At 36.3% G+C, this 15,476-nt stretch overlaps 1 protein-coding gene across 3 annotated transcripts; it reads right to left on the bottom strand.

Moving 5' to 3' along the window:
* Positions 1-9,244: 9,244 nt before the first annotated feature.
* Positions 9,245-15,476, bottom strand: LOC127097531 (uncharacterized). 3 transcript variants are annotated; one of them, XM_051036032.1, is made up of 9 exons: positions 15,276-15,476; positions 13,047-15,164; positions 12,751-13,010; positions 12,467-12,625; positions 12,192-12,368; positions 11,883-12,086; positions 10,856-10,954; positions 10,143-10,757; positions 9,245-9,881 (listed from the first exon to the last, which is right to left on the bottom strand). In XM_051036032.1, the coding sequence occupies exons 2-9, from the start codon at positions 15,154-15,156 to the stop codon at positions 9,528-9,530; spliced, it is 3,978 nt and encodes a 1,325-aa protein (XP_050891989.1). In that variant the 5' UTR covers positions 15,157-15,164; positions 15,276-15,476; the 3' UTR covers positions 9,245-9,527. The 3 variants fall into 3 exon arrangements, with proteins under 3 accessions (XP_050891989.1, XP_050891987.1, XP_050891988.1); XM_051036030.1 differs by having other exon boundaries at positions 12,751-15,164; XM_051036031.1 differs by having other exon boundaries at positions 11,883-12,077; positions 12,751-15,164.

Genomic DNA, 15,476 nt, shown 5'->3' with positions numbered 1-15,476 from the left:
GGCTGTTTGGAGATGATATAGTGAAGAGGGTGTGCCGGTTTTGGTTTTGGTCGGAGTTAATGTCAAGGGTGGCTTCCGCATACGGTTTCGTAGCAACAGTGAGAAGGAGTGAAAGTGAGATGGTAATGGTGGTGAGAGGATGAAGATAAGAGTTGGGTTAGAAGTGATGTGTTGGTGAGTGAAAGGTCATGATGAGTGATGAGTGATGAGTGATTTTTTTTCGGAAAAAATAAAAGGAAAATGTGATTTTTTTTTAAGTTGAGTTATATTATGCTATTGTTATCCAATAAGTGAAAGAGGCGGTTTGATGAGAGAGGAAAATCAAGATATTTCTTGTGTTTAGATATTTTTATATTATGATATATGTTGGAGTGTTGGTGCTTTTTATGGAGAAAAGATAGTAGAGAGTGACAGAAAGAGATGTATGAGAGATTTTCATTGAGAGAGAAAATCTTCCACTGTTATTACTGGTATTTCTTCACCTTTTTTTATTATGAGAAAAAGAGGATATGTATCTCGAGGACCAACCAGGTGGGGACCACGTGATGATTTGGAATGAGAACCAACTTGTGTAGCAAATTTGATTCTTAATCAGCTGTAATAATAAAAAAAATGTGATGCCAATCCTTAGTGAAAAGTGAAGCTCTTTTATTTTACTGTAAAATGGGAGTGAGATATCTGCACAAGAGATATATTTTTTTAAAAACTTTTCATCTTGACACATGCCAAAAAAAATAATAATGGAGATAGAGAGATATTTTGATTTTTCTTAATTTATTTTAAATAATAAAAAAAACTTGATTCTAAAAGAAAAGAAATAAAATTAGTTTTAGAAAATGGAATAAAATATTAATGAAACAAAAAATGAATTTATATTTACAAACAAATTAATTCTAATTAATCTCACTAATTAAATTGGTTAAAAAATGATAATAATTGGATAAAAAATGAAAAAATAAATCAAGCGCAAAAAAAAATGCCCGAAAAATTAAACTGAATGCACCAAAATGATCAGTGTGAAATAAACTTCTTGGAAACATACAGGTTTTGATCAAATTTTGAAATAAAAATTGGCCGGTTAAAAAGCTCATACTGATTAAAATGTGAATGAAAAAGTTGTCAAAAAATTAAAACGAGCACACCTGATTAAACTACGCGGAACATAGATTAATAAAACTGATGTCGTAAAGCTCCATTTTGAAATTTGCTTGTCCGTTACCTCGACGTACAGTTAAGAAACAATTCGACCGATTTGTCTCTAGATTCGAAAAATTAACCTGATTGGAATTTCAAGCACTATGCGAAACAAAATGCGTGATGCGACAAGTAGAAAATGCAAACGTCTTGTAAATGAACTAAATGGCTGACTGAATAACCTTGAATAGACAATCAGATTTAACAGAATCACTCTTCACCCTTTGTTATTGATTCTCAAACACAAACAAAAACCCTATAAAGATTCGGGCGATGACAACACTCTTGATTATCACCTTCTGAACCTCTGAAACAAGACGCAACATAATGAATGATGCACTGAGATTGAGAAATCAAGTATTTCTACTTCTCAATCAACAAATGACTGAATGAATTATTATCAAGATCAGATAAAATGTCAAAACTCCTAACTTTTTATATAAACTCTGATAAATGCTTTTTAACTAATGAAATGCACGCCAAAATGGATCGGTTCATGCTATGCTGATGCGAGTGAAAAACTCAGGGTGAAATTTAGGGTATGACAGCTCCTCTAATGTGGGCAGGAGCTGATAATCGGGAAAACTGAGATGCCGATAGAGAGGATCATAGAATTGGACCAATACGCTCGAGTCCTTCAACCACTTCAGTAGATAGTCTGAATAAAAGCTTCTCATGACGTTGCTTGAAATCCAAGGGATCTACTACAAATGATGCTAGCTTCCTTAACTCTTTCAAATCGGGACATCTGCAATTATACTTCTTAGTGTTCCTTCATCCACAGTTCATGGTCTGAAAATATTTGCAAATATAACCTTAGTTCCTTGAAATTATTTTTGTGACGAATGTTATGAGGTGGATGTATGCATGAATGCAACAATAACACACAAGGGATCACACAGAAGGCAGACACAAACAAATGTCACAGGATGGATCAAGTCATCATCAAGCTCAATCATCCATTTTGGTGGATTATGGTTTTCACACTATCAACACCCAAGTTCCATTGATTCTGACGATAACTGATCGGATCAACCGAGAATCAAATGGTTTGTTGTGAGTCACGGGCATGGAGTCAGGTTAAGAAACATCCCAAAAGAGTGTACTAAGGATAAAACCTGTAGATCATGTTATAAAAAGTTCCCAGAGTCGTGATCCCATCTATCGGATACTATAGGTTAGGATGACTGACTCATCAACCTATAGCATTCTCAAGAGAAACTCCTCTGAGTGTAGTATCACTTAACAACTGTTATCAAGTCTACACTTGAATAGTCTCTACACTATGTCCTAAATAGGCCAAGTTGGGTTAAATGTTCTACGATCCTCAGCTTCTTGGACTCCCAGGTCGGAAAAAGTAATGCATATCCACGACTTACTCGTGTGATATCAGTAATTCCAAATGGGTCTCCATTCAGTAGATGGTTCTCAAGCCAATTCGTTAAGGACTACTCCACATGAATCGAACATGACTATACCATCCTCCTATCTTAATTGCACTCAAGTTCGGGTTAGAACTTATCTCACTACTCAGAGATCACCAAGCACAATAGACAGAGAGTATCACATAACAATATATACAAACAAACAAGCATCAAATATATATACACACACAAAATTAGGCTAAACCCACTGAGGACTACTCCCCAGTAGAGTCTCCACTTTCTTTATGTAACGGTAAATTCATGACCATCGAGCTATTATTTAGCTCAACGTCAATAAAACAAGAGTCGCCACCGTGCTTTTATTGCTTCCAAAGGAAAAGGGAAAAAGTATGAACAAAACCCAAAGATAAGAAGTTTTCAAATCAAAACTAATAAAATGTCAGAGATTACAGGTAAGGGGGTTGGTTACACAGAGGGAAAGTATTAACACCCAAAGTGTCTCAGGTACTCCTAGGGAGCCCTTTTTTTGTGTGCAAGTGTTTTAGTTAGAAATATGTTTGCTAAAAAATAGAATGGGGGGATGAGAAAATAATTCATTTATTTATATTTTTCTGTTTGACAAGACCTTCGGTCTTATGCCTACGTACCAACATAAAAACGAGGGATCAAAATCTCGTAGTTCGTGGTAACAATTTCAATGATGGGTGGATTAATTTTAACAAAAGCTTAAAGATCCTTTGTTATCAATGAGAAAATACTTAACCAAACATCCACCAATAATGAGGGCTTTACAACACTTAAGAGGGAGGGCTCCAACTTGGATTCAATCAACAAGTATTCCACTAACCCCTAATAAATAGAAATACTTACAATCAACATATCATGGAATGGGAGAAATATATCTCAACCAAAGATAATTCAAATCTAAATGCTTCCTTTTTTAAGAAGAAAAAGGCATAAAGTAGCCAAAATGATTAGATGAGGTCGTTAGTTCTTTTTGTCTTTTTGAAATTAAAGTCAATATGATTAAGTTCATTACAAGTTTGATTAAGAAAATATTTTGAAAATCAATGGCATAAAGCCAAGGTTTCTACTCATTAAAACAAGTCTAAGTTGAAAAACACAAACAAAGAAGTTTTTTTAAAATGAGGGAGAGATTTTGAAATTAAAGAAGGAGGGGAGATGAAGGGACTATCCTAGACAAGATTTAAATGTTTAGAGTTTGAAAAGATCTAACCAATGGGAAGCATCCACAAGACAACAATATCAGATAGAAACCCATTTCCTTTGGATTGTTAAGTAAGCAATCAAGCATAATCATCCACACAATTAATAAGAAGACCAAAAGGTATCAAATAAAGATAACCAAACATCCAAGCAAGCACTCCAAAAGCAAGCAGTCTTCAATGTCTTTTAGGTGTATCAGATGAAATATCCCTTGAAACATACTCAAAGAGAAACATCAAATGATATTAATAACATCAAGATAACAAACTCAAACAAAGAAGGAGTATAACAGATAAATCAAAGGAGTCTCTCAAGGCTTGTATCTGATGAATGACATTGGCCAAGAAATTGTCTCAAATAATGGCATTGGCCAAGTTCTTCCATAACTCAGGGATGTTGCCTACTCTAACTCCAACAAGTTTAGATCAAGTCTCAGACAGAGGTCCAACAGTCCAACAATGTATTTTTTAAGATTTTTGTTTTTATTAAGTATTTTAAGGTCCTAAGACCATAAACAAAACAAAATCATAAGCACAAAATATATCACAAGCACAAATACAATGGCTCAAGTGAGCAAAGTGAAAATGACTGAAACATAAACAATTTGCATGAATGTAAATGACAATGAATGATAAATTGCAAGAATTTAAATTGCATTAAAGTAAATGGCATTAAAAATAAAGTTAAAACAAAGAAGTGTTAATGAATATTAGTGGAATAAGAAAATTGTTAAAGTCATTCTTTGGAGTTCACTCAACCATCCATTCATAAGCATGGAGATATGAACCTAGACATCATCCATGAGAAGGGCTCCAGTTTAGATAAAATCAACAAGTATGCCACTAGCTCTCACAAATGTAAAAGAGGTAAAATCTTCACACAATACCATGAGGAATGAGAGACTTATAATCTCACTTACAAAAATGTTATTGCTTTCGGGACAAATTTAGCGTTATGTTAAGCAATCGTAATTGGACTTATGTAGAAGTCACAACTATCTGAGGTTGGATAATAATGATATTGGTGTTAATGCATGCTAGTGACAAGGTATAAAGAACCAAGCTCCTAAAGCATATCACACACAAAAATAAAATGGGATGTACCTATCTCAATCAAGCTCATGTTGATTCATCTAACACAAGGTCATTGATGAATCAACTAGCATTTAATCTTTGATAAATCATTGACCATGCAGCACTTTTTAACTACTGTAACCTCCCTTGGGTTGCCCCCCATGCAGCGCTTTTTTACGTCCATAGCTCAACGTATGACTAGTCTATGGTTCGCTGAGTTAGGCCTCTTCCACTAAGTCAGCTTATTGTCCTTGGTAGTAAGGTTTCAGCCTATGACCATTGACCTTGAAGGTGTCCTCATTGGTATTGTTCTTAAAATCAATTGCCCCATGCAGGAATACTTTGTGTACCGTGAATGAACCAGACCATCTAGACTTCAACTTTTCAGGGAACAACTTTAACCTATAATTAAACAACAGAACCAATTGGCCTTCCCAAAATTCCCTTTTTTGAATCCTCTGATCATGCCATTTTGTTGTTTGGTCTTTATACATTTTTGAATTCTCGTAAGCGCGATTTCTTAACTCTTCCAACTCATGGAACTGAAGAGTTCGAGAATCCCCCACTTTGGATATATCATAATTGAGGGATTTTGTGGCCTACAACGCCTTGTGTTCCAACTCTAGAGATAAATGACAAGCTTTTTCGTAAACTAGTTGATATGGGGACATACATATGGGTGTTTTAAACGCTGTTTTGTACGCCCATAATGCATCATCCCACTTTGTTGCCCAATCTTTCCTGGAAGCATTCATAGTCTTCTCTAGAATTTGCTTGATTTGTCTATTCGAAAATTCCACCTGCCCACTTGTTTGAGGATGGTAGGGGGTGCATATTTTGTGCTTCACATTATATTTTTTTAGCATGTTTTTCATGATGCGATTCATAAAATGTGTACCTTCATCACTTATCAGTGCTCTTGGAACCCCAAATCTTGCAAAGATGTTTATTTTCAAAATTTTCACTATAACTTTAGCATCATTTGTGGGTAGTGCCACAAGTTCTACCCACTTAGACACATAATCAACCGCCACCAGAATATAATTCTTTCCAAAAGAGGGTGGAAACGGTCCCATAAAATATATTCCCCATACATCAAACATTTCCACCTTCAACATAGCATTCTGGGGCATCTGATTCCTCTTTCATCTATCACATTCTTATACAATGAATTGAGCATTTTTGAACAAAGTAGGCCAATATAACCCCGATTGAAGGACTTTTGTTGATGTCCTATCTCCACTAAAGTGTCCTCCATATTCTGAATTATGACAAACCTTGAGAATTTCCCTCTACTCTCCTTCGGGAACACATCTTCGGACCAACCAGTCTACCCCATTTTTATAAAGGAACAGATCGTCCCACATTTACAACCTGCAATCATGTACAGACTTTTTTCTTTTGTTAGAATCAAAACCATCATGTATAACTCCACCTACCAAATAGTTTGAAAAGTCTGCAAACCATGGAACACCTGTTATGGCCAAGATGCACTCATCAGCAAAGACATCCTTAGTAGGGTGTGTCTCTTTTGTTTCCTCAATTGGGGACACGCGAGACAGGTGATCCGCCACGGTGTTCTCACACCTCTTTTTATCTTGGATTTTAAGATCAAACTCTTGAAGAAGTAGTATCGATCGTAAGAGTCTTGGCTTCGATTCCTACTTAGCAAACAAATATTTTAAAGCAGTGTGGTAAGTGTAGACAATGACTTTGGACCATAATAAATAAGACCTGAATTTGTCAAAAGCATAAACAACTGCTAACAACTCCTTATCAACTTCTATTCCTTTGTATGAAATTTTATGACCCAACAATATACCTTATTGTACCATAAAATGACATTTTTCCCAATTCAGGATCAAGTTAGCTTGCTGACACCTTTCTAAAACAAGAGAGAAAATAGTCAAATAGTTATCAAAAGAAGAACCAAAAACAGAAAAATCATCCATAAACACTTCCATGTGCTTTTCGAGCATGTCAACGAATATGTACACATGTATAAATAGGAGTTATGGTGTTAGGATTCGGTGTGTTCTTTTGATTTCACTGTAGAAAAACTCAAAAAGACTTAAAGTACCAAGCGTTAAAGAGAAACGAGTTTCACTGAAAAAATTGTATGAATCCTGAAACACCATTTTCATTCAAATGCAAAACTTTTTTATTTCATTTTATGTTCTTTGTCAATTTACTCCCATTTCTCTTTTAACTTCATTGTCACTTTACACTTTACAAAATTTTAATCTTTTTTAACATTGTCGAAATTACCTTTCACATTGTTTCTCTAGACGAGTCGAAATCCTTTACTTTTCTACACAAACTATAACCAAAAGTCTTTAACACTATGTCCTAAGATTCTCTAGTTGATATTATAAGTAACTTTAAATAAAAGACTAGCGGTTGTTTATCAAATTTCTTAGTCAACAACATATAAATTAAATTTATCTCTTCAGGACAAGAATCATGCAACTGGAATTAGATGTCTTGCGTAGCTTCTACACTGGTCAAAGCATCCGCGCATTTGTTGGCCTCTCGATAAATATGTTAAATTTGAATGTCCCCATCTTTATCTAACAATGTCTTTATTTTGTTGATCAACCTAGTTCCGTATTTTAGTCTATAGGAAGAAGATGATATAGCCATGACTACATCAATGTTATCCACTTGAAGCTCAACTCTTCTGTAACCTTTGTCATATGCCTATTTTAATCCTCCAAATACTCCCCAAGCTCTGAAATCTTAGCTTTGCAAACTCCAAGCTTCTTTGAGAAACCTCCTTTCCACATTCCATAATTATCTTTGATGACACCTCCACAACCAGCTTTCCCTTTCCTTTTAGCAGCTCCGTCTGTGTTGATTCTTATCCACTCTTTATCTGGTGGTATCCATTTAATATGCTGGACTAAATCCCTCTTATTGGTGATTCGATCCTGCAACGCAAAACAATACTCTTATAGTAATCTCTAACTCGAGTTTCAATTTTCTTGTATAACAAAGGAGAGAAAAAAAAGTCTTCAACAATGTACTTTTTGATTCCTCCACTGTCATATGGTATAGCAACTTGTGGCCCAAAAAGATGCCCAACCTTCATGCCATCCATTAGATAAGTTTTGCTGGAAGTTGAGCTTGATCCATTTATGCATATTCAAATAAAAGAAAGATTTATTTTGGGTCTCCTTAACCAATGTTATCCAAACTTGTTTAGCCATTCCACAATCTCTCAGAGCATGCAAATATGTTTCAACGGTATCAGTGCAGTCCACACGATAAGGATGTTTTTTTTTGTTGTTGTTGAATTTGGTATCCGACTAACTCAAAAGAGGTAATCCCACCGTCAACTTGTCAGGGTCCGTGTAAAGGCAGAACAAATCTCTGTATGAACATGATCTAATACATAAATTTGAACCTGAGATCTTAAAAGGACCACACCTTCAGGACCCAAGCCTAGCCTTCACCATTAAACTAATTCTTGAAGGCAATATGAAGATTATTTAAAAGTTGGTTTTAACCCTCCTTGTTGTACCAGCCACACAAACACCATAACCCTTTCAGTTACCCTGAGCTTCCATATTTGACTCTATGTCTAGGATTGAATTGAAATTTCTGCCAACCATATTCCATATTTGACTCTATAAGTCTATGACTGAATTGGAATTTCTGCCAAGCATAATCTCATAGGCACTACTTATGGTGAATTTAGCCTCAAGGACGAATGTTTTCATAGTTATTTAAAACCGCTTTCGTACGGATTCATCCGTAAGGACGAAAATTACACCTTTTTTTCTTCAATTTATCAATTTCAGATAGTAAAAAATACATTGGAATGTGTGATTTTTAAGAAAACCGTGAAGAGATGGAAGTAGCTCTCTAGCATAGCCTTAAAAGTCCATATCATAGGGGCAAGTGGGCAACAATGTGATGAAAATTATACTCTATTTAGTTGCAACAACTCTACAAACCATGTGAATTTCTTAAAAATACCCTTGAGGTATTTAGCTTTCTCCTATAAAAACTTCGCTTCAGATTTAAAAACTAATCTTTTAAAATCAAACTAGTTTTTAGAAATGTTTAACTTACAGATAAGTAATACTATAAACTAACCCTAACTTTATTTATGTTATAAGTTAAGGCATAACCCCATGTTGGTAACCTGATATATTCTGATGCCTATGTAAGCTTTGCCCTATATAAATAAAATTTCTCTCCTAAAAATGAACCTCTATGAGTTATACGTTTCACAGTATCCAAACTTAAAAGGAGAAAAAAAAGCATAAATACGCATTAGCTTCTTCTATCCTCAATCGTAAGAAGTGGCCACGATAGAAAAGAAAAATGAAAAGTAAATATAATAAACAACAGCCAATATAAAAAAACCCACAATCACAATAATTTATTACCATAATAATTGGTCGCAGAAGCAATCAACCAGTTAAAATCGCATCACATCAGAAAGTAACAAATATTGGTTTGAAGAAAATAATAATATTAATGACTAAAGACCAAAAACTAGAAGCAAAAAATTGTAGAGGCACCAAAAGAATTGCTTCTATATGTATATATGCAATAAATATATAAGGGTACCATCCCCCAAGGCAAACACCTAATGATTGCTTAGCATCGAAGCAAGTTTTTTAACTCTGGAGTGTCCTCAGAAACCAAAGTTTTGAAACGAAGATCTCAGGGAGCTGTTATTCCCAATATAAAACAAGGCAGCAATAACCAGAACTGCAATTACAACCCACATCCATGGTTGAATTCGTCTCTTTCCCCGGTTGCGAATAGACATAGGTAGAGATTTCACTTTGTTCTGCTTTATGAATTGAGATGGCTTTACTGACCTTTTTGTTACCTCAACTGGTTTCTCACTCTGATCAGATTCTTCTATAGTTCTTGTCAGTGTTTCAGAGCTAGGAGAAGCTGCAGAATCTTGTTCTATTGTCTCCACATCTTCAGTAGAAACTGCTTTTTTCTTTCCCTTCTTCCTTGCTCTTTTCTCCCTTTCCTGCACCGATATGCATGTTTATGTTATATAGCTGAAGAGCTACAAATAAATAGTTTTCAAACCTAATAACTATGCACTTGCGTATAAACAAATCCAATCACATTTTATCATACAGGTATTTGTGAAAATGCTAAAGAAATTAGTTAATATAATGTGACATTAGGCAATATGATTAAGATGCCTATGTAAAACATTTTTATGGTGGTGTGATAATTATTAAACTTAGGGTTTTAGAAACAATCTAAATCATAATACAATTACCTTCTCTTTTTGCTCAGCTTCTTTTTGTGCCTTATAGAGAGCCCTTTGTTGGGCCTTCTCTGCATTACGCTTTTTCCTTTGTAGTGCCTCCTTAGCTTTCTCAATTTCCTCTAGCCTTTTCATTTCCTTCAGTTTTGCTTCTTCTTCCTCCTTCCTCGCCTTTTCAGCCTTTAAAATCCGCTCCTCTTCCTCCTTTGTTTTCACAGGTTCCTTAGGTTCCTTATCTTCATCAGACTCGTCCCCCCAACGACGAATTGGAACCGCTGACTTCTTCTCTGAAGGAGCAGGTTTTGCAGGCTTTTTAGCACTAGTTATCTGACTTATTTCAGGTTTCTGTACGACAGCCTTGGAAGCCGGTTCAACTTTTGCATTAACAGTAACAGATTCTGTTGGTATTGATTTCTTTTGTTGTTCAGGAGCTGATCGCGAGACCAGAGAATCATCTTTGGAAACTTTTTCAAAGAAGGTATTATTAGGAATCACTGGTGGCTCTTCATCAGGACCAAGCATTCGGCCATCATAAGTTTGCAGTCTCCTCAGTGTACTCCTGGTGTTGCACCGGAGATAGTTCCTTCTGAACTCATCATTCTTCCACATCTCATGTATTCGCTCAGCCTGAATTGGTAAGTGCAAAATTCAAGTTTATTTGCCTAATACAGTGCAGTAACAAAAAGATAATCTCACTACTTGTTTCAAGTGTAAAAAAGGATCACCTCATCAATACATAAGCTTTGCACCTCCTCTTTCTTCCCTTGTACTGCTAGTTCTTGCGCTTTAATTGAAGCATTTTTGTATTCCCAAAAATATTTGCTCTGCAGAAGAGTGAACAAAACTAAGCTCAGTATTTGCTATTAACATTGTATATATTTATAGAGGAAGTGTAAATATTTTACTTCCATAACATAAAAATGTATTAATATGTATCACTAAGAACACATCATCCAGCAGAACAGCCGAGTTCAGCAGATAAAATTTAAGGAAAAGATAAAAAAAATAGAGGAAAAAAGGTTGAGATGATGTGGATGCCTACTAACACTAGTCTCCAGACACTAGTCCTGAAATAGAGATATTCATTGTGCCAACACAGCCTAAGCATTAAATTCTTCAATCCACAAAGGGGTGTGGCATTTGCTGTGCAACACAAGCAAACCACTAAGGAACATAATCCTTTTGCACTAGCTTCTCAATTACTTCATGGTTTGTATTTCCTTCGTATATTTACAGAGCAGCTAGATTTCTATAAACAACTAGATTGCTATAAGATAATACTGAAACTCATACACAATCACCCCTAAATATGACATTAGTATCAAATAAATCTTCTTAACTTCTTAGTGAATAAGCAGTTTTCAAGCTTCAAAATGTTAAATCCAAAACAACCCAAGAGTAAATTCTGTTCTGTTCTGATAAACAAAACAGATGTTACTTCATGTTTTTGATTTCCTTCGCTTATTTACAGAGCAGCTAGATTTCTATAAGCAATTAGATTGCTATAAGATAATATTTGAACTCATACACAATCACCCCTAAATTTGACATGAGTATCACATAAATCTTCCTAACTTCTTCTTAGTGAATACGCAGTTTTCAAGCTTCAAAATGATAAATCCAAAACAAACCCAAGAGTAAATTTTGCTCTGTTCTGATTAAACAAAACAGATATCTTGCAACAATTTTTTTCTCGGGGAAGAAGTACTGAAAACAAAAAGGAGTGCAGTAGCCAGGAAAGAAATATCAAACCTTCTCATGTAATTTCCTTTTCAAAGTCTGTAGCTTGACAAAAGCTTCTTGACGAATGTCATCAGCAGTCTTAAATTGAGCCACAACCTCACTCACTTGATTACTTTCTTCATCATATTTCTTCTTTGCTGCTTTAGTTACTGCTTCTGCCTTCAGAACATTACTTCTAAGCACATCTAAATCCTTCCTCAAGAGCTGTAATTGCTGAAAATATTGAAGTCAGAGACAATGTAATTCAGCTAGTTGATAAAAAGATAGCGGTAGTTAATTCAGAAAATATTAATGAAAAGAAACATGACTCTAGTACACCTTAGATTGCTCTTCAATATTGTCTTTTTCGTCAAGAGATTGTGATTGATCCTGTTTTGCTATAATAGTTGACAGCTCGCCGCGACTCTGCTTCAATTGTTTGATCTGGCGTATCAATTGCTTTTCTTCTTTTAGAGGCAGAGTTTCATGCTGAATCATGTGTTCCATGTTTCTAATCTGAAACCAAATTATAAATCTAGAGAAGTTAACACAACAAAACAGGCATAAGAATCAAATCCTGGTAAATATCTCTGGAATAAAAAATGAAAGCATACCTTGCTATCGATATCCCCTACAGAAATTGCATTATTTAATCTATTCATGGTGGATTGAACTGAATCCATCTCCTTCCGTTTGGATTTGAGCAACTCCCTAGAAGCTCTCTCTTCTTGTACTGCAGCTCTAAATTCTTGCCCATACTCTTTACAGATGGCCTGAGAATTATCATTCAAAATAATTATCTAACATCATATACTGTAACTAATATTTCAGAGATATTTTCTATTTTGTTAATCAAACTAATAACATTCTAATATGTTCTGTTCTGCATATTGCATACCTTTTTAGTCTGGCTTTCAGCTCGAATTTCGTCACGGATTTTAGTCTTCAATTCTACTTGTTGAAGAGCATGTTGAATCTGCTCTTTTATATTTTCATCATCATCATATCTGGGAACCCGGATCAACCAATAGAAGGGCTTTCTCACCACCTCGGTGACCATATTCTGAGCATCCATAGCATCAGTGGCAGATGCTTCTTGGGATGTTTTCAAATCTTCATTGGTCTGGATGCTTTCTTCGGCGGAAACTTCAGCTGAAGGTTCAGCTTCAACTGAAGGCTCAGCTTCAACTGAAGGCTCAGCTTCAACTGAAGGTTCAGCTTCAACTGAAGGCTCATCTTCAACTGAAGGTTCCGCTTTAACTGAAGGTTCCGCTTCAACTGAAGGTTCCGATACACTACCCACAACGTCGGTTTTCAAATTTTGCACATGAAGAGAAGGTTCAGCTTCAACTGAAGATTCGGCTTCAACTGAAGATTTGGCTACACTACCCACATCGGTTTTCAAATCTTGCACATGAAGAGAAGGATCAGCCTCACTCTGCATCACATTGTTTAAAACTTCAACTTCATTCTCCACTGTTTCTGTTGAACGTTCAGCTTCACTACCAATTGCATCGTTTTTCATCTGAGGCTCAGACACCTCAATAGATATACCATCACCCTTGACAGCATTATCAGAAGGTTCAGCCTCACTCTCTTCTTCAACGTTCTTCGTATCAACAGAAGGTTCGTTTTCAATTACACCTTCATCAGCATCATCAGAAGTCCCTGACTTAATTAATTCTGCTAAATCTTTTCCTTGAAGAACCACTTGAGGTTCTGATGTCTCAACAGACCTCTCCAAATCACCGATATCACTAGGAATCACTTCCCCCTCAGCGCTCCCCTCAACCTCGGCCAAACCATTTTCAACAACAGTAACAGAGACAGATTCACTCGATACCTTCTCTGAACAATTTTGACTATCTTCAACTGCACATTCCTCCACGCCAGTATTATCACTGGCTTCATTATCATGGGCGGGAATTTCATTTTTCTCAACTGACTCACTCACTTCAGCATCAACCACGGTTTCCAATTCAACATCACGAATTTCATTCTTCTCAGCTGATTCACTCACTTCAGCATTCACTAAAGTTTCCAATTCAACATCAGGATTTTCGTTCTTCTCAACTGATTCACTCACTTCAGCATCAACGACAGTTTCCAATTCAACATCAGGAATTTCGTTCTTCTCAGCTGATTCACTCACTTCAGGATCAACATCAGGAATTTCGTTCTTCTCAGCTGATTCACTCACTTCAGGATCAACATCAGGAATTCCGTTCTTCTCAGCTGATTCACTCACTTCAGCATCAACCACAGTTTCCAGTTCAACATCAGGAATTTCGTTCTTCTCAACTGATTCACTCACTTTAGCATTCACTGAAGTTTCCAACTCAGCATCATGAATTTCGTTTTCCTCAGCTGATTCACTCACTTCCGCATCAACTACATTTTTCAACTTAGCGTCATGAATTTCATTCTTCTCAGCTGATTCACTCACTTCACCACCAACTTCACTTTCCAATTCAGTATCGCGAACTTTGTTCTTCTCATCTGAAACATCTACACCAACAACACTTCCACTCTCCACTTTTTCCCGGTCTTTAGATTCCGTTGTTCCCACCACATCAGAATCAACAGACTCCACGGCTTCTGTAGAAGCAACAGCAACTTCTTCAACAACAGGAATCTCGATCTCTTCAACATCTCCTTCTCCATCCCTATCCACTGCACCGTTTTCAACAGCTATACCTTCCAATTTCCGATCACTCTTGTCCACGTCAGCAACAAGGCCAACCTCATTCTCCGCAACGGCACCGTTTTGAACACTCTCCAATTCACGATCCCTAACCTTCAATTCTTCCTCCTCTACAAGAGAATCAGTAACTTCTTCACGAATCTCGTCCTGATTCTCCACCGCACATCCATTCGATTGTTTTTCCAACACACCGTTTTGAACACTTGTGATTCCGTTATCGTCACCAGCCTCCACAACAGTATCAGTAACATGAACGTTATTCACATCAGATCCCGAACCGTTTTGCCGAATCTCTCCTTCCCGTTCAATTTCGTCAACAGAACCATTGGAAACTACACTAGGTTCTTCGGTAATAACCTTAACTTGAGATTCACCTTCAACCTTGTGATCCTCCAACGCTACACCATTACCGTCAACGGTAACGATCGGATCTGAATCAACGGAATCAGAAACAACTTCGGCACCGACATTGCCGTTCTCAGATATTTCTTTACCGCGAACATCGCCATTGCAATGCTCCGTAACGATCTTGTGATGATCTTCGGCGCAGTTATCGGAATTTTCCTTGCTGTGTACGTTCAACACCTCCTCCGCCGTCATTGCGCTTCCTGAAAATCTCAACAACAAAAAATTGAAAACGCGTTGGGATCAAAATCAAACCGAATCGTGAATTTGAACGGATCAAACAAATAAAACTGAGAAAAAGATGAATTGCTTACGGAGATGAAGTGTAGGATGAAAATTGTAGATCAAATTGAAGGAATGGGAGAGGGAATTGAAGAGAAAGGGAAATAAGGGAGTTGGATGGGAACACAGAAAGAGATGCAGATGCAGATAAATAGCCGACAGAGAAGAAAAGAGAAGAGAAGAGCAAAATAAAGGAGAGAAAGGTAATGTCAGTCTCTAACTTGGTTTATTTT

Source organism: Lathyrus oleraceus, chromosome 6, assembly GCF_024323335.1.
Source record: "Lathyrus oleraceus cultivar Zhongwan6 chromosome 6, CAAS_Psat_ZW6_1.0, whole genome shotgun sequence".
NCBI lineage: Eukaryota > Viridiplantae > Streptophyta > Magnoliopsida > Fabales > Fabaceae > Lathyrus > Lathyrus oleraceus.
This window is presented reverse-complemented; position numbering and strand designations above follow the sequence as displayed.